Source organism: Diadema antillarum, unplaced genomic scaffold, assembly GCF_040938485.1.
Source record: "Diadema antillarum isolate AM-2024a unplaced genomic scaffold, OU_Dant_1.0 seq00000512_RagTag, whole genome shotgun sequence".
In the NCBI taxonomy this organism is placed as follows: Eukaryota; Metazoa; Echinodermata; class Echinoidea; order Diadematoida; family Diadematidae; genus Diadema; species Diadema antillarum.
In genome coordinates this window covers 3,103,181-3,127,630 of record NW_027271466.1, presented here as the reverse complement: position 1 = coordinate 3,127,630, position 24,450 = coordinate 3,103,181, and the positions used below count along the sequence as shown (strand labels likewise).

Here is a 24,450-nt window from a genome sequence, read left to right as displayed (position 1 = left end):
AATGCACGGATAGTGAATTCGAATGACCGGATTTTGAATTTGATTGCTGATTCAGTGCTGCGAGCGTGGAATGCGTGAAAATCGAATTCTCGGAATAGGAACTTGAATGACAAAAGTATGAAATTGACCGGGAAAACCTATATTAGCCCTCTCTGTGGTAATGAGCTAAATGTGATCAAATGTCTCACACAAACCTATAGAGAGCAAATAAACGTCGGTGGCACACAATGGGTTAAACTTCGTTGTAACGATATTCCCTCAGGTCTCTTTATAATTATGTCGATCATTTTAAAATGTAGGCCATACTCTGTACCATTGATGTAAACATTGCATTCCTTATTGGTCCATGCCTGTGACTATTGATGCAAAGTTCTGCAGAAAAGAAAAGAAAAAAGCAAGTTAGATGTAAGATTGGTGTAAATTCAGCTGTATGCAACACGTAGAATAGATTTTAGTTCGCGTGGAGAGTTGCACCATATTTCATTAAACTTCTTTGGGTATATAGTGTAACCGAGTAAAGTAGAGTAAAGACGAAACGTGATTGAACTTATAATCAATAGTATTTCACGTTTCCAAATAGAAATAGTTTTAAGTGATAAAATGTCTAACATATCTTATTTTTATAGAATGTACAATTTATACTATAATTCTGAAAGTAGACACCTTTCATCACATTCTGTCTCTAGATGATCTAAATCTGATCAATTTAATGATTTGCCGTTTATAGCATTATTTCAATCGTTGCGGAAGTTCAGACAGTGTTTGATATGTTGACCTACATTTAAATTCGTTCAGTCTATATGTATCCTGCTGAGGAGATTGACGAGGAGTACCTTCGCGACTTGGAAGACCAAATCTTGAAACTGCTGAGTTTTCGTTCATGTAAGTACTTACACTGCGTGTTCCCATTTTAAAGAACATTTGTACCCCCCAAGAACACACAATCACAAACCAACGCGCGTACATACACATACATACTCTCGTTATGGCATTATGACATTTGTCCATGAGTTTAGGATTTCGTTGATTCTTGGGGATTTTTTTTCTTTTCATCCATACATGATTTGCATATCTCACTTTTTATATCACCTTTCAAACCAAGCGAAAACTACTCGAAACAATAGCCATCGAAGCATGGATTGTGTTGTTATCATCACTATCATTAAAGAAGATCAAACATCGACTAAAATGTCACTATGCACTCTAATGAAAAGCTTGTGACGTCAACTGACCTCCAGCCCTGCAGCTGAGCTCCCCAGCGGGTTATCGTACAGGATAATTGTGTGTGCCGCTTGCGTTCGCACCCTGTTTGTTTGTTTGTTTGTTTGTTTGTTGCTCTTCTTCTTCTTCTTCTTCTTCTTTTCTCCCATTCATAGCACAGCTACATGGCTCGGTAACATTATCGCTTGAATGGACAGCAGAGCCTCAGAGTCTGCTCTTTCTAAACTAAAAATTCCTTTCTGATGACCTTTTGCTGGTTTTGTATATCAGGGTCACATTGCTCCTTCTAAATGATACTTATATTGTTTCAAATGCAAAAACAGTAACAAGAGAAGACGAAAGTCTTATAAAAACTTACATATTGCCTTCCATACTTGTCATATTGCCTTCCATACTTGTCATATTGCCATAGCTGAGGAGATCCTACCCACCCAGATGGGCATGGAAGATGGGTCAATCACGATAGAGCAGCTGTCTACCAGTTCCTGCTACCAGTACCCCGACTGTGCAGACCGGGCCAGACTGGACCAGGGAGCTGGTAAGAAGGAAATGAGGAAACTTTCATTCATGACACATAAAGTTAACACGTCGACATCGGGCAATTTGTCCATCAACTGCAGTGAAAACAATCCATAGCAAGAATTTCAATTATTCGAAGAAATCAAATTCACCGTTAGTGTCATATTAGTCGGATACCAAAATGGTAGACAATAAAAACAAAAAAAAAATCATGATTCAGGGTGTATCTCTCACCTCTGTAAAAACTCACAAAAGGTGGTAGCTGAGAATTAGTGGTCTACAACTTACAACGGAGTGCAGATTTTAAGTAAATGTTGATGGAGGATTAAATGGATACTTGAGGAATGAGTTCCTATAAACTGAAAATGTGTATGTGCATTTATTTAAGGAAATGGACGTCGAGGTGCATGGTGTGCAGCAAGAAGGGATCCTTCACCATGGATAGAAGTAGACTTTGGAAAAACAAGTCTCGTCTCAGGTATTATCACACAAGGCAGGGCTGACAGTTACCAGCAGTGGGTGACAGCGTTCAGTGTTCAGTACTCAGCCGACTGTGAGGGCGCCCTCTTGGACGTCACGGATCACACTGGATATGCAAAGGTGATTTTGAATCATACTTCACCATCTTTTTGTGGCTTGAAAATCGGTAAAATTACAATGATATCATGTAAATCAATAGATTCTCAGGGATAAACGGACAAAACCATTCACTGAATCTTTGATTACCAATAAATGTTTAACCATTTTGATTTTTTTTAAACTACACTAATTATTTAAATGATTTAGATTTCGCCTGTAAATGAAATATTTTCGGAGATGGGGTCAAAATTCCTTAAATTGTTTACCAAACTTTGTGGCGACATGTCATGTGTATAATTCTCACAAGAGGTTAACGAGAGATTTAATAATTAGCAAGTAGAAGAAAAAAAATACTTTTTGAAAATGTAATATCCAAGTCTAAACAAAAAAAAAATGGGAGGAGTAGTAAGTCTGACAACGTACCTTGGATTGGGGAACACATCCTCTAAAGGTATCTCGCTCACTTTTCAATCGGAGTCAGACTCTGTACCTAATGTACTCATTGCAGATATTCAAGGGAAACAGAGACATGAACACAAAGGTTACCAACATGTTCCCCAAGCCAGTCTGTGCATGCATCGTCCGAATTTTGCCGGTGACCTGGTACAGTCACTGTAGCATGCGATTCGACCTGCTTGGAGACGGTATGCCATCTCACGCAAATAATTTATTTTAATGTCTATAAATAGATGTATATTGCTGTATGTATGTTTTTGTCCCTTTTAATGATAAGAATATTGTGAAGACTCCTGAATAAGCCGTAGGAAGCCGAAAATCTGAGTGGAGTAAACGTAATTTTTCTGGCCAAAGCTGCAATACGTGCATATATATACCGGGTGTCCCAAAAAAAGCGGAACGGTGGATTTTCAGTACCTTGCGTTCTAGAAGTGATATATTTTTTGACATCATTAGAAAGAACATCTTCCGCATAAGACCATGATACCAAAATTATTAAATTTGGTTCTGTACTTTTTATTCTACGCCAATTTCTGTAAATGCAGTCATTTTCAATTTTTTGGGACTTACAAGTGTAAGAGATAATAATTTGGATGCGACACGTGTTCCATACGGCGAATTGTATAAACTCGTTGATCCATGTCAACAAAAGATAACGCTTTCATATTGGGCGCGCGCACACACACACACACAACACACACACTGCTTTTTCCTGGCCAGTGCCCAATGTGAGAGCTGTATCTTTCGTTGACATGGATAACCGAGCTTACACAATATTCACCGTATGGATCGCGTGTTGCACTCAACTTATTATCTCTTAAGTCCCAAAAATCCGGCGAAATTTGAAAATGACTGCATTTTCAGAAATTGGCGTAGAATAAAAAGTACTGAACCAAATTTAATGATTTTGGTATCATTGTCTTCTGCGGAAAATGCTCTTTCTAATGATGTTAAAAAATATATCATTTTTAGAACGCAAAATAGTGAAAATCCACCGTTCCGCTTTTTTGGGGACACCCGGTATATATATATATGAAGACCTGAATATAAGAACGACCCAAGTCCAATTTTTGGCCAAATTCAGTTTAACATGGGAAATTGTATATAGATTATGCATGGACTCATCTTGTGTATAAATGATAAATCCTAATTACCCCCGGAAGTGCATGAAATAAATGAGTTAAATCTTATATGAATGTAAGAATGAAGGACTTGGGTCATTCTTACATTCATATTATAGCGCCCTCTCTCGTCTTTCTCTCATCTCTATAGCAGAATACCATGTATATGAATCAAAGAACGACCCAAGTCCATATGAATCAAAGCACGACCCAAGTCTATCACACAAAATGGCCTCTCCACAATTAATGTAAATGTTAATTGTCATAATAATATATGTTCTAATTTGTATATACAATGTTGCCTTCCCATCACAGTTAAATAGAATATTATTGGACAAATAAAAAAGATATGAAGTTTTTTAAAGTTTACTCGAAATGTTCTTCCATGGATTTGGGTCGTTCTTATATTCATATACAGTACTCATATATATATATATATATATATATATATATATATATATATATATATTTATATATGTGCAACCCCCAAACCCCTAATTGTCTCAAGGGGGCCGACCAATGTTGTACAGAGGCGGGTGAATTTTGGTCTGGTCTGTTAGCTTCTCTCTATACTGGTCGGGGGTTAGCTAATCACATAGACACCAATCATCAACAAATTTCCAAAAATCAGAAAGAGACTTAAATATTACTTCACAACAACAGTGAATACAAAATGCGGGAGAAGGGATAAAATTTATATGGATAATGTCAATGGCTGCGAACAGCATATTTATTCACCGACCTGCCTTCTCGTAGGTCTGAAACAGATATTTAATCACAAACAAATTCCTTTTCTTATTACACAAGGGAACACATCATTCATCACTTAACTCCTCTTATACCTTTGGAGACCGTTTCATATTCTACCATCTTAATCTATGGGAAAGGGTGGGATTTGGTTAATAGGGAAATGATGTTAGTGGGTGTGGCCACTTATCTCGACATCGGCAGGGGCGCGGGGTGAGGTTCTCGTCTGCATGTCGATCGAGCTCGTCCAAGGGCTGGGGCGTCTGTTAACCGGTCTGCTTTCACTGCTTCCTTAAACGATTCGTCACCATCGCCGTTTACGTTGTGGCAATCTGACAGGACGCTTCAACATCTCTGATGACATCAGTCGACTATTTCGAGTTCGTTACACCCCACTTTGGTGTTTAAACCAAAGTTCTGTTCTGTCGTGGTGTACCGTTTCTCGACTTGTTGTTCACCGGTTAACTCATTTACTCTTGGGCAGTCCAAACCGAGATCCTCGTCACATTCACAGCGTCGATAGAGTTTAGTTGATTAATATGGAGGGGAGCATGTTGTACAAGGAAAGGGGATCTCCTAACTCTAACTCTGTGGTCGCCAACTATTCTTGGCCCTTCTCTATCTGCCGGTCTCTCAAATCACGCAGCTCCTCTGTTGTTTCCCCTCTCTTCTGTTTCGTCTCTCTAATAATCTCTTCTGCTCAAACATGGTCTTTTACAACAAATTTAGTGGAAATTAATTTCTTATTGGTCAGATCTTCCATTAGCTCCTCCCATTCGTTTCTGTGGAACTCCGTTTTCTCTGATTCATCTCAATTTCTGGTTAGCTCGCCCACTGTCTTTTAGTTTCTTTATTTCCTTCTTCTCTGTAACTACTGGTCAAGACTTTATTGTTTCTTGGATAACAAAATAATAAACCAAATGAAAGCTAGTGTCCTTATGACATCCAACGTCACCGTCATCGTTGTTCTGAGTTGTTGTCCCTGAATTTGTCTTTGGAATTCCTGTCTGACCTACTGCACTAAAGTACATCAAAATAAAGGAAAAGTTCTGGCTGGAGAACGACCTTCCAGCTCAGAGGGTCATTCATGTTTAGGGATCAGAGGGCAAAAACTCGTCAATTCCCGTAATTTGGATTGGGGCTTTGGGAATGGAGAGTGCGGGGAACTGACCACTATATAGCTGGAGAAAGTAGCCAATGTCAAACTCATAAATTCCTAGGACCAATAACTTTTCTTGGGAGAGGAGAATCGAAAAGAAAAAAAAAGGAAGTCTAGCCAAGTATAAAGGGTTTCATAAACTCCAAGAAGGGGAAAAGACTGACTCATATTGACGTCACCGGGTGACTTGGAAAACAACTGTAGTGCTTTTGTTTTCTTTAACTTTCTATTCTATTCTATTCTATTCTTTTCTTAATTATATGTGCTAGTAGCCTTCTGGGCTACATATGTATATGTATATGTGTGTATATATATATATATATATATATATATATATATATATGTTTATGTATTGATAGTATATGTATATATATATATATATATATATATATATATATATATACCTGCGTGTGTGTGTCTGTGTCTGTATGTCTGGTTCATACATTATTTTGAATCCCCATGAAAATAATTTACCGGAAGTCAGCTTCAACTATTACATGAAATTCTTTCAATGAATGGTCATGCAGTCAACGCGGGTATTCCCCAAAAATTGGGGATGGAAGACGGAAGAATTCCAGATGACCGCTTATCCGCCAGTTCCTGTTACCAGTACACAGACTGCGCATCCCGTGCCCGACTGAATCAGCCAGCCAGTAAGTGACAACGCCTTTACCTCCTTACCCCTCCGCCTCCCCTTCCCCCTTGCGCCAAGACCATTAGAACGGTTAAACCTACCTAATAATATTATGTGTCACGATGTATTGTAATAAATTTCATATTTCAAAATGAATTTAGCACAAATCCCGCTAAATCTGGAGAGTCGACCCGCACTTTGTTATTTTAGTTTAATTGATGATGTCCCGCTATATCTGTTATTGTAATTTTTTAGTGATTATTATTCATAATAGGTATATTATTACAATTTATCAAAACTAAATATCTTCATTGAGATATAAATTGAACTCAAAACAATCGTTGTTTTCTAAGGTGGCGGACGCAGAGGTGCGTGGTGCCCAAAAGCAGCGTATTTCGATCCGTTGCCATGGGTACAGGCGGACCTTGGGACTGACTACCGTATCGAGGGAGTTATTACACAGGGTCGATACCCTAACTACAGCCAGTGGGTGAAGAGTTTCGGCATCCAATACAAAAGAGACGGTGCATCGAATTTCTAAGACGTTCTTTGGATAGACGATATACGCGAGGTTTGTATACTAGCAATATAATTATGTTTTTCTTTTTAAGGGAATGATTAAGCCTCCATCCCAACGGGTTCATGACGAATGGACCTTTTTACAATGTAAAAAAAAAAATCGTGGGTGTAGGTCTCGTATTTTTACCCCGTAGATTGCAAACAAATGATTAAAAGATTTGAAATTTGTCTCGTATTTGACAGATATTCCAAGGAAATACCGACAAGAACACTGAGGTCACCAACATTCTTCCGGCCTCTGTAATCGCCCGCTACGTCCGCATTCGTCCAAAATCTTGCCACGATCATTGTTGCATGCGATTCGAGCTCCTCGGAACTACTCTGCCGGGCTAAGAGAGGTTCGAGCGATTGTGTCTAACCATGTTGCATGTATGCATGATACTCTAAAAGTGCCCCTGTACAAAAGATAATGACATCAATAGCTGTAAATGGTAATTTACCGATAAAAAAGTGAAAAAAGTAACTCAAATTCGTTCTCTGTTACAGTAGATTGTCATGTGATGAAATGGAATGATCTGCAATGCTCTATCTGCTTTTCGTATGCCATACATAACTTTATTGTTTCTCAGTGCTTATATTCACCTTATAGCCATGTAATGGGATAGGCCACTAGACATTATTTTCGACCTTTATTTCATTACAAGGTCGACTTAAAGTAAACCGCAATCGGTTCGTCTAGGTAGAAGCGTACTTCGTTCATTTATGGTTAATGAGATGTAGATGTGCAGATAAGTTTTATTTTCATACAAAATCTGTCAAAGTCAAAGGGCAAAGATTACTGACAGTGGCTTTTCATGGTAATTTTAAACATCACAGGAATGTCTAGTGATATATCGTATCTAGTCTCTGTAAGTAGTTTGTAAAATTTTGATTTTCATGAACTGATGATGAAAGGTCAAATCTTAAGGCCAGAGAGCACTGTATCTTGGCAAAAGACAAAACAAAAATTGTGGAATTGTCATATATTTTCAATTTTCTTTACAGTTGTAATTTAGTATTATATATACACTCAGGAAAAAGAGAAAGTAAACACTTTTTCGAGTTCATATTTTTCATGGAAAATTTTGATGAAAATCATTGTATTATATACCACATAAAAGATAATCTAACAATAATAATGATAATGATAATGATAATAATAATGTCTTATTTACCCAGGGATAGCCTCTTCAGTGTTGCCACTGCTCTACTAGAGGGCCCTGCTATTGCTATTATCCTAGCATTGCCAGGTACCCATTTATACACCTGGGTCGAGAGGGACGTGGTGGGTAAAACATCTTGTCTAAGGACGCAAGCACTGGGCGGGACTCGAACTCGGGTCTTCCGATTGGGAGTCGAGAGTCTTATCCACTATGCCACAGCGCCACCCCTTTTACGCATGAGTGAACACATTCGTTTCTGTCCTCCAAGGCACAAATAGAAATTGGCATATTCTTTTGCATTCACAAATGCCCTTCACGATAAGGATAAAACAAAAGATCAGTTTAACACAATAAGAGACATTAGTGAAATAGCTAAAATAAGTTTGCGTTCTCTTTATCTTTTTATAACCTCAAACAAAATCAACTGGAATGTAAAGGGAGAAATAAGAATTTTATATCAACTCAAATTTCACATGACATAGGGAGTAAGGTAATATGATTAAATGAACAGAATGTCCTTATCTTAATTTCATCGTAATATTAATTTGGTTAGTTAAGAATTCATGAGACAAATTCAAGAACCGAATAGTATTTACAATCTTCCTAGTTGGAAAAATTAATTCAAATTCCTACCAATTTTGTCGAGCCCACCAGAGGTGCGGGAGATTAAGGGATCGCCTGCGGCATCTGTCCGTCCGTCGTCCGTCCGTAATGCTACAAAAACTTAAACGACTCTCTCTTGAGGACTTTAATTTCAATCAAACTTGGAGGAAAGAGTGGTTTATACAAAGTTACACATTTTACCAAATAGGAAGGTCACGCCAAGGTCAAATGTCACAGGCAGGGTTCTATGAACTTTACGGCCCAATGTTAATTTTTTACAGCGTTTTTCGATTATGGTTCATAACTTTTGATGTATATATCCGTTTGTGATCAAAGTTGGATGGCAGATGTCCCTTGGGGAGTTAAAGGTCACCACAAGGTCAAAGGTCACAGACATGGGTCAACAAACTTTTAGGTCCCAATGTAAAGTTTTTAAGGCGCGTTTCGATTACGGCACATAACTTTTGATCCCTATGTCCGCTTGTGACTAAACTTGGATGGTAAATGTCCCTTGGGGAGATGAAGTTTATCACAAGGCCAAAGGTCACAGACAGGGGTCAACGAACTTTTAGGGCCCAATGTTAAGTTTTTAGGGTGCGTTACGATTATGGCTCATAACTGTTGATCCCTATGTCCGTTTGTACCAACTTTGGCTGGTAAATGTCTGTTTTGGAGTTGAAGGTCACCGTGAGGTCAAAGGTTATAGACGGGGTCAATGAACTTCCGGGATTTAGACAAACATTAATTTCTTCTACGCAAATGGGCGAGCCACATTTTTGCACTTGCTTTGTTGTTAATATAGCTTCTTCTATCATTATTTATTTGAATTTTGATTTGACAGAACATTCTTCAGCTTCCTCCATTATCCTTAGCCTCTATTGTTCTTTTGGGCTTTAAAGATATTTTAAAGATCAAAAGTTTATTTTTGCAGCTTAATTCATATTTTTATACTGTTGAATTTGTCTCTTTTTCTTATTGTTTCATGGAAGAGCACTTACCCATGAATGACACCTTGTTCATTTTTGCCTTGGAAGAGAAAAAAGTGTTCACTCATGCGTAAATTTTCATTTTAGTTGACCTATCAGGTTGATAGCCAATTAAATTACCTTACATGTGGTACATAATACATAAACTTTTAGCCAAATATTCTATGAGAAATATAAACTTGAAAAAAGTGTTTTGATACTTTCTTCTCTCTTTTTTTTTTTTGCTGAGTGTACATATATATATATATATATATATATATATATCTATATATATATATATATTATATATCCCAAGTCAAAAATTCGATAGTCTGCGATATTTTTTTTCTCAGATTTTCGTCGTGACAAGTCACACAATGATTTCCACATGTTTTTCTTTCTCATTCCTCACTACGGTAACTCTAGAATGAAGATGTTGCCTGATCACCAGAATTGATGATGCTACAATCGGACGGATTCGCCCAATCGACTATGGAACTATGACACTCTACCTAAGAAGCTTTTTTTTTCATGCTCATCTTCTGTACTACCATTCGCTCTTGTCAATGTTTATGTCACAGGGAGAACACTAATTATGGAAAGATTACTAGAGGTATTCAACCTAATTAAGCTTAGCCTTGTGCTTGTGGTAAACATTTGCTTGAAAATTACAATAGTGGTGATGGTTGTGAATTAGCTTATATGCAATGCATAGAACTTCCTGTATATTACCTATTTCAACGATACCATTATTTTCAAAATTTGGGAAGGTATCAAATGTTAAGTCTAAAGACTTATCGCAATATAAACTATGTTGGTGATATGAAAATGCATGTCTACCATAAATTACATTTCTCATTTTAATTTTACATAACCCAAAGTATTGTTATTTCATTACTTATGAAAACTATTATAAGACTATAAGGCGATGAAGGTAAATATTCCAGACTGGGTTGTACATTCATTGTGGTAAAAACAGCCAGGCGGAAAAACAATTTTCTACTCCAGAACATGGTTAAATCTGGCCATATAAAGAATATGTCGTATATGTCGCTTATTTAAAGGGGATGGCTAGTAACCGATCAGTGGGAATCAGTGGGAATGCTGGAGGATGATTGTTCCAATAATTGTGGGATTCATTTAAGAGTACATTATATATCTACTGTTGTGTGAAAATTATTTGCTTCAGAATGGTCTCATATTCAAGTAATGTGCAGATTAATGCCCCGTCACTGACCAGGCACGCTAACCTGGAAACATTAAACTGCACATTACTTGAATATGAGACCATTATGAAGCAAATAATTTTCATACAACAATAGATATATAATGTACTCTTAAATGAATCCCACAAGGATTTGAACAATTATCCTCCAGGATTTCCACTGATTCCCACCGATCAGTTACTAGCCATCCCCTTTAAGTAAGAACATAATTATGTTGTTTGATACGTTATTTAAAAAGATTCTTCATTTCATTTCAATTTTTCATTTCGATTTATTTTCATAATTCTCACATATATCACAATAAAGTATATAAATACGAAGATTATACAAAACAAAATTTAGATGAGACTTCATCGAAATGTACAGAAGTTTGATTTGGTATAAACACAATGTCTGTATGCATGCGAATTAAACTGTGGTCATGATGCGAAAAAAATATGATGGGGTCTGCGTAAAAGCATTAGCTTGTACAGCCGCAGGTCCCGTGAGTAATCAGATTAGGGGAAGTTTAAAATGCAGATTTTTTTTTTAAGACCAACTATAACTGGAGTGAGGAAACCGATTAAAACAAACAAAACAGAAAATCCAATGAAATATATGTCACTAGATAAAAATACAGTCACTAAATAAAAATACATAAACGTATCTTTCACAAATTCCTTCGGCAGTTATATGAACATTCAGATTACAATAATTTACATAAAGAAATTGTATGTCCAAAAGTACATGCATGTTTTCCTATTCTAGATATGCTTGTTTTACGGGTTGTCAAATAATGGTCATTTATATTCTTAAGGTCGGCTTCCATCATTTTTTTTAAACACAGGTACAATACTTAACATGCTTGAGTATCTTGAACTCTCATTTTCATGCGAATATTTGCAAAGGGAAATGGATGCACCCAGGTTCGGAAAGGGCGGGAAGTCTAACGCACGAATTATTAATTAATTTGTTATTTGTAATTGTATCTTTGGTGATTTGAGTGTATTATGTATTTACTGTCGTTTAGTCCATTCGTTTCTCGTCCTTGCTTTATATTGCATTATGGTTTTTCATGGTAAATAAACGTATTTACTGCATATCAACCGTGGACTGTCAGTGTTATATAATAATAGATTATGTCCAAGAAACATGTGAAGCATTACATCAACGAAATTCATATCACTTGGAGACGTAAAAAGTCCATCCGCTCTCTGTCCAAAAAGTCGCAATATTTAGCAAAGTGATAACATGAAATATATCAGTATCAAATCGTTTGATATAAAAATATACACTATTCTTTGTGTAAGTTCATCTCTGCGGAGGAAAAAAAACAACAGCCAAAGCTCAAACGTCGTCCTTTTACTTATAATTTCACGCGGGCAAGAAAAGAAAAAAAATCAATGATTTATCCAACTATGACTGCTCCGGGCAGGCAATTAACAAGATGTTGTGACTTAGTCGAGTTCCAAAAATACTTCAGGATTATTTCATAATCCTGAAGTATGGCAGTCCAGTAATGTCTACTGGATACATAACAATATAAAGTCCTGACTCCTGATTACCCTTGGGGAACAGGCTAAAATTCTGGCGCGAAATATCTCACGAAGTATCCCAGAAGTGCTTATTGAATTGCTTTAGGAGTTCTGAAATTGTAATCCTTAACGATCTTAGATATTAATAGGAGAAAAGGTTAGTTCAGAGAAAGACTAAATCTTCAGGCAGGCGCCAGAGTGACCGTTGATGATTGGAAGATATGCTAGCAGCAAAGCATATAATGAGGTGAGAAACCTCTCACGTGCAAGTTCTTCAAAAATGCCCTTGCCTTGGAAACACGGTTCGATTATTCCTAAAAGCCCATGCATAGACTTCGAGAACATTCCTACAGCAACCGGACCTATCTAGTCTTCAAGAAGATTCTAAAACAGCCATATTTACCCAACAACGAATATGACTCATCACCTCACAGCTTTGATCAAACACCTCGCCATGGCTGGCGCCACGTTTTCAAAAGTGGGGGTGCCCCCCCCCCAAAAAAAAAAGAAGAAAAAAACAACAAAAACAAACACAAAACAAAACACAAAACAAAACAAAACAAAAACAAAACAAAAAAGGGGTCAGCGCAATTTCTGGTGCCACTTCCGAGTTTCTGCAGGATTTATTGTATTTTCATTGCTATTTCACGTTATACCTTCCACAGCCTACTTCAAGAACCTTCTTCGCACTTTCCCCTGGATTGAGCTGCAGCCAATTTCCACACTCAGGTGATCGATAAGGCCCCATATGCATGACATGTAAAGAGTATCTGTGGGTTTTCAAACGGATTTCCATTCAGCTGCTTCCACAAAATTCAATGAGAGACAGAATGAAATGACGCCAAACCAGTAGACATAAGGAAATGTATGGACTACCAACTGTCCTGTAGCTGCACAGGGTGATACTAAATCTTAAATTAAACTAAATCTGTCGGCAATACTAGATGGGTATATTGTATCTGTTAGAACAACATTATCCGAATATTTGTTATATAACAAAATAACGATTAGATTAGTGAACATAGCTATGATGACGGAATAAAATCGGATAATGACACAAAGTTGAAAGACATCTCAACATTATGATTAACAAGTTCACCTGTGTAGAAACTGTGCATACCTTCTTCTTTTGTTCTCCTTCCTTGAGCTCCAAGTAATGCATCCTTATGACGAGGCTGCTGTGTCATCATCCTTGTTCTTTGCATCTTTATAATGTATGTACACGTTCTTATTCCTCATCCTAATCACCATAATATTTGAAACTCTGTATTACAGTTGTTCAAATGTAAAAGTCTGAAAATCATCCTGAGGTACCCTTTACATGAGAGTCTGAAATTACACTTAAATGTCTCATTGTTGCAAATGTTTCCAAATTCTCTTTTCACAAATGATGTTAAGTTGATTATTTCTTACTTCATTTTTTTTTACCCAAACAGCATGATCTTTGTTTTAGCAACTTTGGCAGACATACCATTTACATACGACATCCCGATTCCAGATAACATAATAAAGTAAACTAGTTTAATAGTAAGGAAGCTTCAATTTCTTGTGGTGATTTCTCCCTAATGAACATTACCGTGTCATCAGCATACAATGATAGCTTGTTGGATGTGGAAAATTGGACATGACGAATATCATTAATAAACATTGTTAAAAGCATATGCCTTTAATAGGTAGACCCTTGGGGTACACATTATGGTTACAGCTTGTTATTCCGAAGGTTCGTTATTCCGAAGTTTCGTTATTCCGAAAATTCATTATTCCGAAGGTTCGTTAATCCGAAAATGAAATAAGGTTCGTTAATCCGAAAACGAAATAAGGTTCGTTAATCCGAAAATGTAATAGGGTTCGTAATTCCGAAGGTTCGTTAAACCGAAAATGAAATATGGCTCCTTTATTCCGAAGGTTCGTTGATCCGAAAATAAAATAAGGCTCGTTATTCCGAAGGTTCGTTAATCCGAAAATGAAACAAGGTTCGTTAATCCGAAAATGAAAGTTCGTAAATCCGAAAATAAAATAAAGCTCTTAAAATTCCGAAAATAGAGTAAAATTCTTGTTGTGACAAAATATGGTGTTGTAACTACTGTCTTATGCGTGCGTTGATAGGTGTGCGCATATGTGTGAGTGTGTGTATTGAGGTCAAGTACATAGAACCTTTGAAATTACTGTTTAAATGCCCATCTTATCCGCTGTCAACCCCATTATCGTCATCTTATAGCCTCACGTTTATCGGTAGTCTAGAATTCATCATCATCATAACAATTCAGGAGAGGCATGTTCATTTTGAAAAAGGGATGCCAGCATACTCATACTCTCTTTGGACACATCAACACATACGAACACACACATGTAAACAGGCACACACAAACAAACGCGATTCCATACAAAATATTATCGGCGACGTATAGAATGCCGTCGTAATTTGTAATTTCATTTGTACATGTATACTAACGATGAAAGTAAAGGTATTTTCTCCTCCGGAGGATTAGCTCGCCCCCTCCCGCTCCTTCTTCACTTCTTCGTCATTGTCAGGATAATACATTCATTATTTCAAATAATTACCATATTCTGCGACTCTAACATGTCTCAAGCAGGGAAAAAAAATCACACATGCGTGGATGTAAAGATAAAGGCTTTTAAACAAATAAACAATCAAATACATACTCAACAAGCAGATTTCAAATGTAAGATCTCTTTTAACAAGCTTCACTGTGAGGAATTGAATGTATAATCGAACTTGTCCTACCGATCAGTCACTAGATAAGAAATTATATTTAGGGCCTACATGAATTCAATGAGAAGTTAAATGCAGTTCTCCACTTTTTTTGTGTGACATGGTAACACATTGAATTCATGTCGTTTTGGTAACTGACAAAATGTAAGCCAGTGCTATGTATCATTTCTAGCTCTCATAAAGTTAAGTAAATTGGGTTTAAACTCCATTATGATAGCCTTTGCCATGACACTGGTTGTATTACGTAATGTGAAAAGAAACTGCATCTTTTTTGTGTGTGTGGTTGTAAAACCCGATTTTGGACACATATCTAGGTGTACTGTTTGGATATAATATTCAAGTTACGGTACCCATTGTTAGAAGTGAAAAAAAAACAGTTGTCAGTTTGCATGCATTTCTCATTCTTTAAACATAAGATCTTTTTTTTTTTGGGGGGGGGGGGGACCGTAGTCACCATCCTAGGGGTGCGTTTATCAACTCCTTTTCTCTGCAGAAACAGGTTTTCCAAACAGATTTCAAGGAATTTCTTCGAGTTGATAAACGCAAAGCTGTTTTGAAAGCCCTTTCGGAAAGCCTTTTCGAAAGGGTGCGTTTATCAACTCTCTTTTTCTCGGCAGAAACAGGTTTTCCAAACAGCTTTTAAGGAATTTTTACGAGTTGATAAACGCAAAGCTGTTATGAAAGCCCTTTCGGAAAGCCTTTTCGAAAGCCGCAAATTTGTGGCTTTCCAAACAGGTTTCCTAAACAGGTTTTCAGAAACCTGTTTGTAAAAGCCTTTTGAAGTTGATATACGCAAAGCTGTTTTGAAACGGCTTTGTAGTATTGTACTGCAGTTACAAACAATGCACGCCTTATATGACCTCTTCTCCTCGGGTCGAATTGCGCAATGCAGCTGTGCAGTAACAGGCCAGTTATCGTGTTTGCGAAGAGTTTATAAACGCAACTATTTTGGAAGCCGTTTCTAAAGGGCTTTGAAAACGGCTTTTGAAAGCCGTTTAAACAGGAGAAAGTTGATAAACGCAGCCAAAGTCTCATGCCACACTCAGAAATATTTGACGTATGTGCTAAACTGGAGCTGCCTCACAGATAGGAAGACAATTGATTCATGTGACATTGCATCATGACTCGTCACTCTCAAGGAAGATATGTCTTTGTGATGGTAATTGCTTTTCGCCGTCCCTTCTTAGAAAACAAGCTGCACATTAATACAGTATAGTACAGGGCTTTGGAAAGGGCTTTCGAAAGCCCTTTAAACAGGGGAAAGTTGATAAACGCAGCCTTAAAGGGCCCCTGAAATCCAAATGCATGTTGATTTGAGTTGCTTTATGATACCCTCAACATCACATTTGCGGTGAAACGAATATCTAGAATCATTCCCTATATTTTTAAAGATTTTTTTTCTTCTATTTTTCTTCAGATTACTCAGCATAACTTGCATGTTTCTGTGATATTAATGTGACTAACAAAAGACATGGCGAGGGAACACGCAAGTTATGCTGAGTCGAGGGTAAGGTGCATTCCAATGTCTTTTGTTAAACATTTCAGTACTTTAGCAATGATTGACAGATGAGGTCGTCTGAGGAATATTGGTTTGGAAGGATTATTATTATTTTTTTTTGGGGGGGGGGGTGGCGTTCCCAAGTAATCTGAAGAAAAGTAGAAGAAAAAAATCGTTACAAATATATGGAATGTTTCTAGTAATTCGTTTCACCGCAAAAATGATGTTGAGGGTATCATAAATCAACACAAGTCAACATGCATTTAGATTTCAGGGCCCCTTTAAAATAAAGGGAAGGCATTCAAAATGAAAGGGATGGTATAGTATTGGCTGATCAGATTGGGGGTCAGGTTTCCGACTTTTTTGTGAGATAATGAGAAACTTCTTATATTGTATATGAAAAAGCACGTAAATCTACGAGGCATTCAAAGTTTATTCGATGAAAATTGGTTTTGAAATGGCTGAGATATTCAAAACAAAGGGATCCTAATAAAACGTTGGACCCACCATTTGTTTGGCCCAATATTTTACCTTGTTTTTGGATATCTCGGCCATTTAAACCGATTTTAATACAATACACTTTGAATTTATTTTAGAATTGTATCCTTTTTAAATTTCACAGGTGATTTCTAAATATCTTGCAAAAAGTTCAAATTTGAATCTCCCATCTCAACCAAAACTATACTATCCCTTTAGAATACCTTGCCTGTATGAAATAGATCTCTTTATAAGACATTAATACCCCAGAAGATCGATAGACACCCCCCACACACATACACACAGACAGAAAATGAAAAGGGAACTAACTGCAAGCACCTTACAAAAAACAAAACACGCCCGACATTGGATATTGGTACAATTAATTCAACAACAACAACAACAATAACAAAAACTAAAACATATACGTATAGATGTTGGCGATTATATTGGCCGTTATCATACATAATAGATATGATACCGAGTGCTGAAAAATAACCATTATGAAGGTTGACGATGTGAGATCATATTTACATGGAGCCGCTGCATGTCGAAGATCCCGACTACAGTATGGGGAAGGTGGGGCATAATGGAGCACTTACTTTTAAACTTGCAATATGACGTCGTTACTGTTATTATCATTAAAAATGTGAGGGTGTCTGAAAATAGGCTATAGAAAAATCACACTGTCCCCTACGCTCAGGTAAATAATTGTTCAGACTGAATTAAAATCAAGAGTCTTGATCTACGCCACTTCTTCACGCAACACAACGTAATTTACCTAAAAATATACACGTGTATCACCCTCCTCAGGGACGTAATATTCAAGCTTTTTTTTTTTTTTTACGACAACGTATTTCGTCACTACAGTGAGTTTATCTCATTTTCGGAATTACGAACCTTATTTCATTTTCGAAATTACGAACCTTATTTCATTTTCGGATTAACGAACCTTCGGAATAACGGACCCTATTTCATTTTCGGATCAACGAACCTTCGGAATAACGAGCCTTATCATACTTTCGGATTAACGAACCTTCGGAATAACGGACCCTATTTTATTTTCGGATCAGCGAACCTTCGGAATAACGAACCATATTTCATTTTCGGATTAACGGGCCTTTGGAATAGCGAACCCTATTTTATTTTCGGATCAACGAACCTTCGGAATAACGAACCTTCGGAATAACGCCACAAATGTTCGGATTAACGAACCCCTTTTCATTTTCAGTTTAACGAACCTCTAGGTATAGGGAATTTGCGTGTTTCGGATCAACGAACCTTCGGAATGAATGAATGAATTGCTTTATTGTCCATAAATGAAATTCTCTTTTTACTGGTTTTTTTACATGTAGTCCACATAGTGAATGAGACAAAATAACGAACAGAATAACAGAATACAGAATAACGAACCTTAGGAATAACGAACAGCACCCACACATTACTTCATTGTCAGGCAGTCACCTATCTTGCTGTCTATTGAAACACACTTATTTTTCTATCATGTGACCTGTATCACAAAACTAAGAAGTCGCCAGACATGGATTTTTTTTTTCACTTGAGAGCAGTATGTTTCTGAAAGAGCAGGTTTGATGTATAACTCAATTCAAATGGACTATCCTAACCTATCTAGATATTGAAAATAAAAAACACACTCTGGAAAAGTGTGAACTGAAAACAAAGAGGCCCTGAACAAGTTGCTGAAGTAAGTCTATTCAAGAGCTAATAATCTTTACCAAGCTTTGCCAGCTGTGCGATGAATGGGACAAAAAACAGGGCATAATCACTATAAAAAGCAATAAAAATGAAGAGATTATCAAATTAAGCTGAAAGTGAATATGCTTAAATAAAACAAAATCTTTCAATAAATAATGTGAACTTTCAAAGTAGTAGTATCATCTGCAAAGCTATTAGAGATGACAGTGAAAAGCGTGTACAGGGTATGTATGAAATGAAAAAGGGACTCTGAGATACACGTAATCACGCTATTCCACACACACACACACACACAAAAAAAAAAAAATGTTCGAGAAAGAACTTCTATAAAACATAATTTCCGGTTCGAATGATTCCGAAATTTAGCATAATACAGAAGAATATTGCTCTTCCATAAAACATTGTTATGAAAAAACACAAGATTGGCTACGTCGACCCGTTTCACGTATTTTCAGTCCTCTGCCAAAATCAGTGTGTGCGACTTTTGTTGGATTTGTGATGCACGGTCACATGTCTACTGAGTGAGGCCACAAGTATTCTTTTCCTGTTATGCTTAATCGTTTAAGTTTCGCCAATAGTTAATCATGCGGAATAACATCGAATGCCTTGAGAAGGTCTAGAAATATGGCTCCTGTCATGCAACCTGAGCTCATATTGGCCAGTAAATACTCGGTAACGTCGAGGAGACTCATGTGCGATTAGTGCATCGGTCGAAAACCTGACTGACATTGTGCTGGCATTTTTGTTTTCTTTCAGATGATTACATTTGCGTTCCCACGAATGAAATGTACATGGGTTCCCACGAGTGTCAGATTGCAGGTGCATAATACAAATTTAATGAGTATGACATCACACACAAAAAAAACCCTGATATGTGCTCTATTTTATTTCCATCTCAGCGAAAACGTGCCTCGTCCTCAGTCTGTAATCTTTAACTCTTCTGCAACATATGTTGATCACGATTCTCCTTATGTCTATATAACGCCTGTAGTTCTTTTCGTAGTACATGTTTGCACAGTCAGGCATTACCTGTCGCGAACAACGCACATTGCTATGCGAGTTTAATGAAGTAAGAACAAAAGAAAGGTGAAGCCTCGGGTATTAGCTCAAATAATATCTTTATAATGCACTCGTGCTATCTCATAACACTTGCTGTATTATAAGTGGAAACTGGACAAATAACAAACTGATTCTTCATGATCACGACAAAAACATGACATAGGACTTATCACAGGTTTTCCCTACTTTAAGAGCATGTAAACTATAAAAATGGTTTGTTTCATGTCTTCAAGACTCCCAGAATCAATGATAAATGACTACATAAATTGCAAACGTCATTATTAAGGTGTAGCTATGTATATCCTTGTGATATGCAAAAATCATTTAACGACTTATTGCATGCTGCGGCATCCCTTGATATCCTATTCATCACACAATTACAATTAATTCGGTTAGAAAGTTGAAAACCATTAATTCATTGCAAAATAATCTATAAGACATCATGGACTTGATGTATAAATATGACACTCCTCTGACACAATGCTTCAATTTAATGTGTGCATCTTAATCCGAGCCTTCTTTCATTACGTAAAATCATCTCCAAAAATTTTCTTTTTCGTGAGTTATTTAAAGGAAAGTAAAACACAAAGACCAATGTGGATTGAGTAAAAGCATCAATATTAGCACAACACATCAGTGAAAGTTTGGGGACAATCGGAAATCTGATATATTCTTTTTAAAGTTTTATGTTGCAATGACTAGATATGAGAATACTGCCGTATAAAGAAAATAAAAGAAGAAATCCAGAAAAAAAATCATTGTTCATGAAAATTACACATTCCATTAACTTGTTAGTGACATAATCATGATATTTATAAAGTATAATAACATTCCTTCTGATTCTGAGAAGGTTCAGTCAAGTGCTCTTTCATGTAGCTAGAAAATGGAAGTACGTTGAATTTTCTTTATATTTTCTTCATATTGTTGTTCGTACATTATAAATGAACGTGCATCACAAAACGAACAAAAAGTGGCACCCTTTGATTTTACGTGAGGACTCAAAAAAGGTGAAACGGGTCAACAGAGCCAATCTTGAGTTTTTCATATTTTTGGAAAGAGGTATCCTTCTTATTCTTTAGTTTGGGATCATGACATGAATGGGAAAGTGTGTTTTCAGCATTTTTTCTACAGCCCATTTTTGGGGGAGAGTAGAATAATCAGGTATGTCATAGAGTTCCCTTTTCATTTCTTGAAATCCTTTACACACTCTTCTCTTTCAAGTGTAATAACTTTTGAAAGGATAACTCTACTGCTTTAAAATTTGGCATTAATCATGGACAGAATGTGTTAATAAGACATGCCTAAGTCCAGCTTTATCTGATAACCTCTCCATTATAGTTGCTCCGGTTGCTAATACATCCTGTGTTTTGTCCCTTTCGTTGCACGGCTAGCACGACTTGGTAAAGATTAAAATGCTTGAATAGACCCTGTACTTCAGAGCCTCTTTTCTCAGTTCACACTATTCCAGAGTGTGTGCTTTCTTTCTAGTATTTAGATAGGTTAGGGGAGTCCATTTAGATTGAATTATATATCATTTCAAAGCTTAGAGTCTGCTCTTTCGAAATCTGCCCTCATCTAATAATCCATGTATGGCGACTTTGTGTGTGTGTGTGTGTTTTGTTTGTTGTTGTTTTTTTGTGATGCAGGGTCGCATATCATAAACTGGATTACGTTGTAGTCTCCTTAATACCCAGTCACCACAACACTAAAGCTTTAAAAGTTCATGATGTTTGCATCGATTGTATGATTTTCCTCAAACTTTCACTGATGTGCATGTGATAATGTTGCTGCTTTCGCTCAATTTCCAATGCTCTTTGGGTTTTCGTTTCCTTTAATACTCCAATAATAGTCCCACGTATTGATTCACTTTTTATCACAAAAGCATCATTATCGTACTTTTCCTGCGTATGTTTTTTTTTTCCACTTCTTCTTTTTTTCTTCTTTTTTTTTTTGTTCATGGGAAATATATGTAAGAACAAACAATAATTTCCCCACAGAAAGATTTTCTTTTTTCGGAGGAAGAGATGCCTTCTCATGTTTAGAAACGCCACTATATATATATATATATATATATATATATATATATAGCCTATCTAGGGTCTATAAGGCACAGCATAGTCCAAAAGTATTTCGTCATCATTTCGTTGATCATTTCCATCATTTCGTCGTCGAAATGCTAACATTTCGTAGAGACATGAACATTTCGTCGATGAAATTATTGATTTTGTAACGAAATAGGCCATGCGACACTTGGCGCCCTATACAAGACTGCGGTCTTTGTCCATGATTTCAACCATGGAGAAAGATTGTACACTTTGATGCCTATATTCGCTGACGCGTGACTGACAGGTGATTTTTGCGGTTCGAGCGCTGCAGATGGTGGGCAGCGAATTCAATCGAACCGCTCTTGTTTCCCACGCTGTCGGGACTTTAAGTGTGTTTCGTGTGTGTGTGTGCGTGTGTATGTGCACATCAAATGTGAGTTAATGTGTGTGCGCATGTGTGTGCGCGTGAGTGTGTGTGTCTGTGTGCGCATGCGTATTAGTACCAACTATTAGCAAATCAGCAATGTGCGCATATCCTCGGAAAGAGGGACTGTGCTTTCATAAATGCTACCGCGGCGCCAATGCGAGTGACGGAGCTGGCAGTCCTTACGACCGATAGGATTGAGAACATCATTTCGTGTCTTCTAAACTTTGAGTTCTACATCCTCAGCGGCTCGCTTCCCAAGCTGTGCTCATCATCATGGCTAGAAAACTTATCGTCAAGGTACTTCTGCTGTCATGTCTGACATCTGGTATGCACGCTCTTTCCATCTTATTTTCTTTGTTTCAAACCTCACGTCAAGACGGGGAGTAATCCCGCTATGGCGAGGTAGGATTCGCTTTACCGAGTATGAGCTCCGAGTAAAACTAAACATGCTAGCATACTAAAATTCGAAGTTTGTTCTGAATGTTGTGAGCTAAATATTGGGCCTAAAATCACCGAAAGAAATAGAATCTGTGCGGAAATAATGATGGTAAACTGATCAAACAGCAGACAAAGTCAAGCTCTGTTCCAAAAGCAGCAAATTTCCCTTGAATAGCTGTCTCCATTTTGGAATATTATCCCTCGCAAAAGTGACTACCATTTGCGTTCCAATGGACAGCGTCACCTATATTCGTATATGTGACTTTGCTTCACCAATCCAACAAAAAGTCGCATTACTTGAACCTAATGTGAGGAATAAAAAAAAGGGTGAAACGGGTCAACTAAGTCAATGCTAAATTTTTCATATAACCTGAAAGAGCTATTCTTTTTCTACATTATCTTTAGTTTGTTCTCATAAAACGAATAGGAAACTAGTGTTTTCATCAGTTTTTCTTCTTCCCTTTTTCGGTTCAATGGTGTGATTAGAGACCCCTTTTCATTTCCCTAAAATCCTTTACGCTCTCTTCACTTTCAACTCTAATAACTTATGAAAAGATAATGATACTGTCTTGAAAGTTGGTGTTAATCATGGACAAAGTGTTTTGATAGAGCATGATTAAATTCAGCCTAATCTGGTAATCTCTTTATTGTTGTTGCTGTGGTGGTTTACATCCTGTTTATCTTGTTTCTGTTCCATTCATCGCACGGTTAGCACGGCCTGGTAAAGATAAGTGCTTGATAGACACTGTACTTTAGAACCTCTTTTTTATTTCACACTTTTCCAGAGTGTATGATTTTTCCCCAGCATTTAGATAGGTCAGGAGCGTCCATTTGAATTGAGTTCTGCATTATTTGAAAGCTTAGAGTCTGATATTTCAGAATCTGCCCTTAACCCAAAATCCATTCCTGGTGACTTTTTGTTTGTTTTGTGATGCAGGGTCACATATTATTATGAACTTTAGCGTACGAGCTGGTTATAACGATATTCTCTTCGGTCTCTTCATATGTCGATCATTTCGAAATGTACTCTGTTGAATAACATTATATAGGCCTACAATACTCTGATAAATAACATTACATTCTTTACTCGATACCTGTGACTTTTGATGCAAAGTTCTGCATGTACGTCTTTGATAAAATCCTCGGTAAACCGCGATCATGTAGAATCCAGTATATATAATCCAATATATGTACATTGTATGTAGGCCTAAGATATATATATATATATATATATATATATATGAAATATATAATGTTTATTCAGAATTAATCATTTTCAATTGGAATTCATTCGAAAAGTATGTCAGATGTGAGATTGGTGAAAATTAAATTCAACTATATTATATAAGCAAAATGTATAATAGAGTTTATTTCGCGTATAGTGTTACACCATATTTCTTTTAAAACTATCTTCCTTAGGCCTACGAAGTAAATAATTGAAAATAAAAGGTTGAACGTAAATTCTTCTCTCCCAGTAGAAATAGACTTAACACATGATGATATCATGTACAGTTTACGTGATTTTTTAGTCATATTATGACTAACATATTTTTTCTTAAGAAATCATGTAAAATTCAGATACTTTTTATCG

General features: G+C 36.8%; 1 protein-coding gene across 1 annotated transcript; it reads left to right on the top strand.

The window, feature by feature from the left end:
* Positions 1-800: 800 nt before the first annotated feature.
* LOC139734176 (lactadherin-like) lies at positions 801-7,348 on the top strand. Its single transcript, XM_071644980.1, has 7 exons — positions 801-882; positions 1,634-1,759; positions 2,129-2,340; positions 2,828-2,963; positions 6,330-6,455; positions 6,790-6,926; positions 7,199-7,348. The coding sequence occupies exons 1-7, from the start codon at positions 801-803 to the stop codon at positions 7,346-7,348; spliced, it is 969 nt and encodes a 322-aa protein (XP_071501081.1).
* Positions 7,349-24,450: the final 17,102 nt, after the last annotated feature.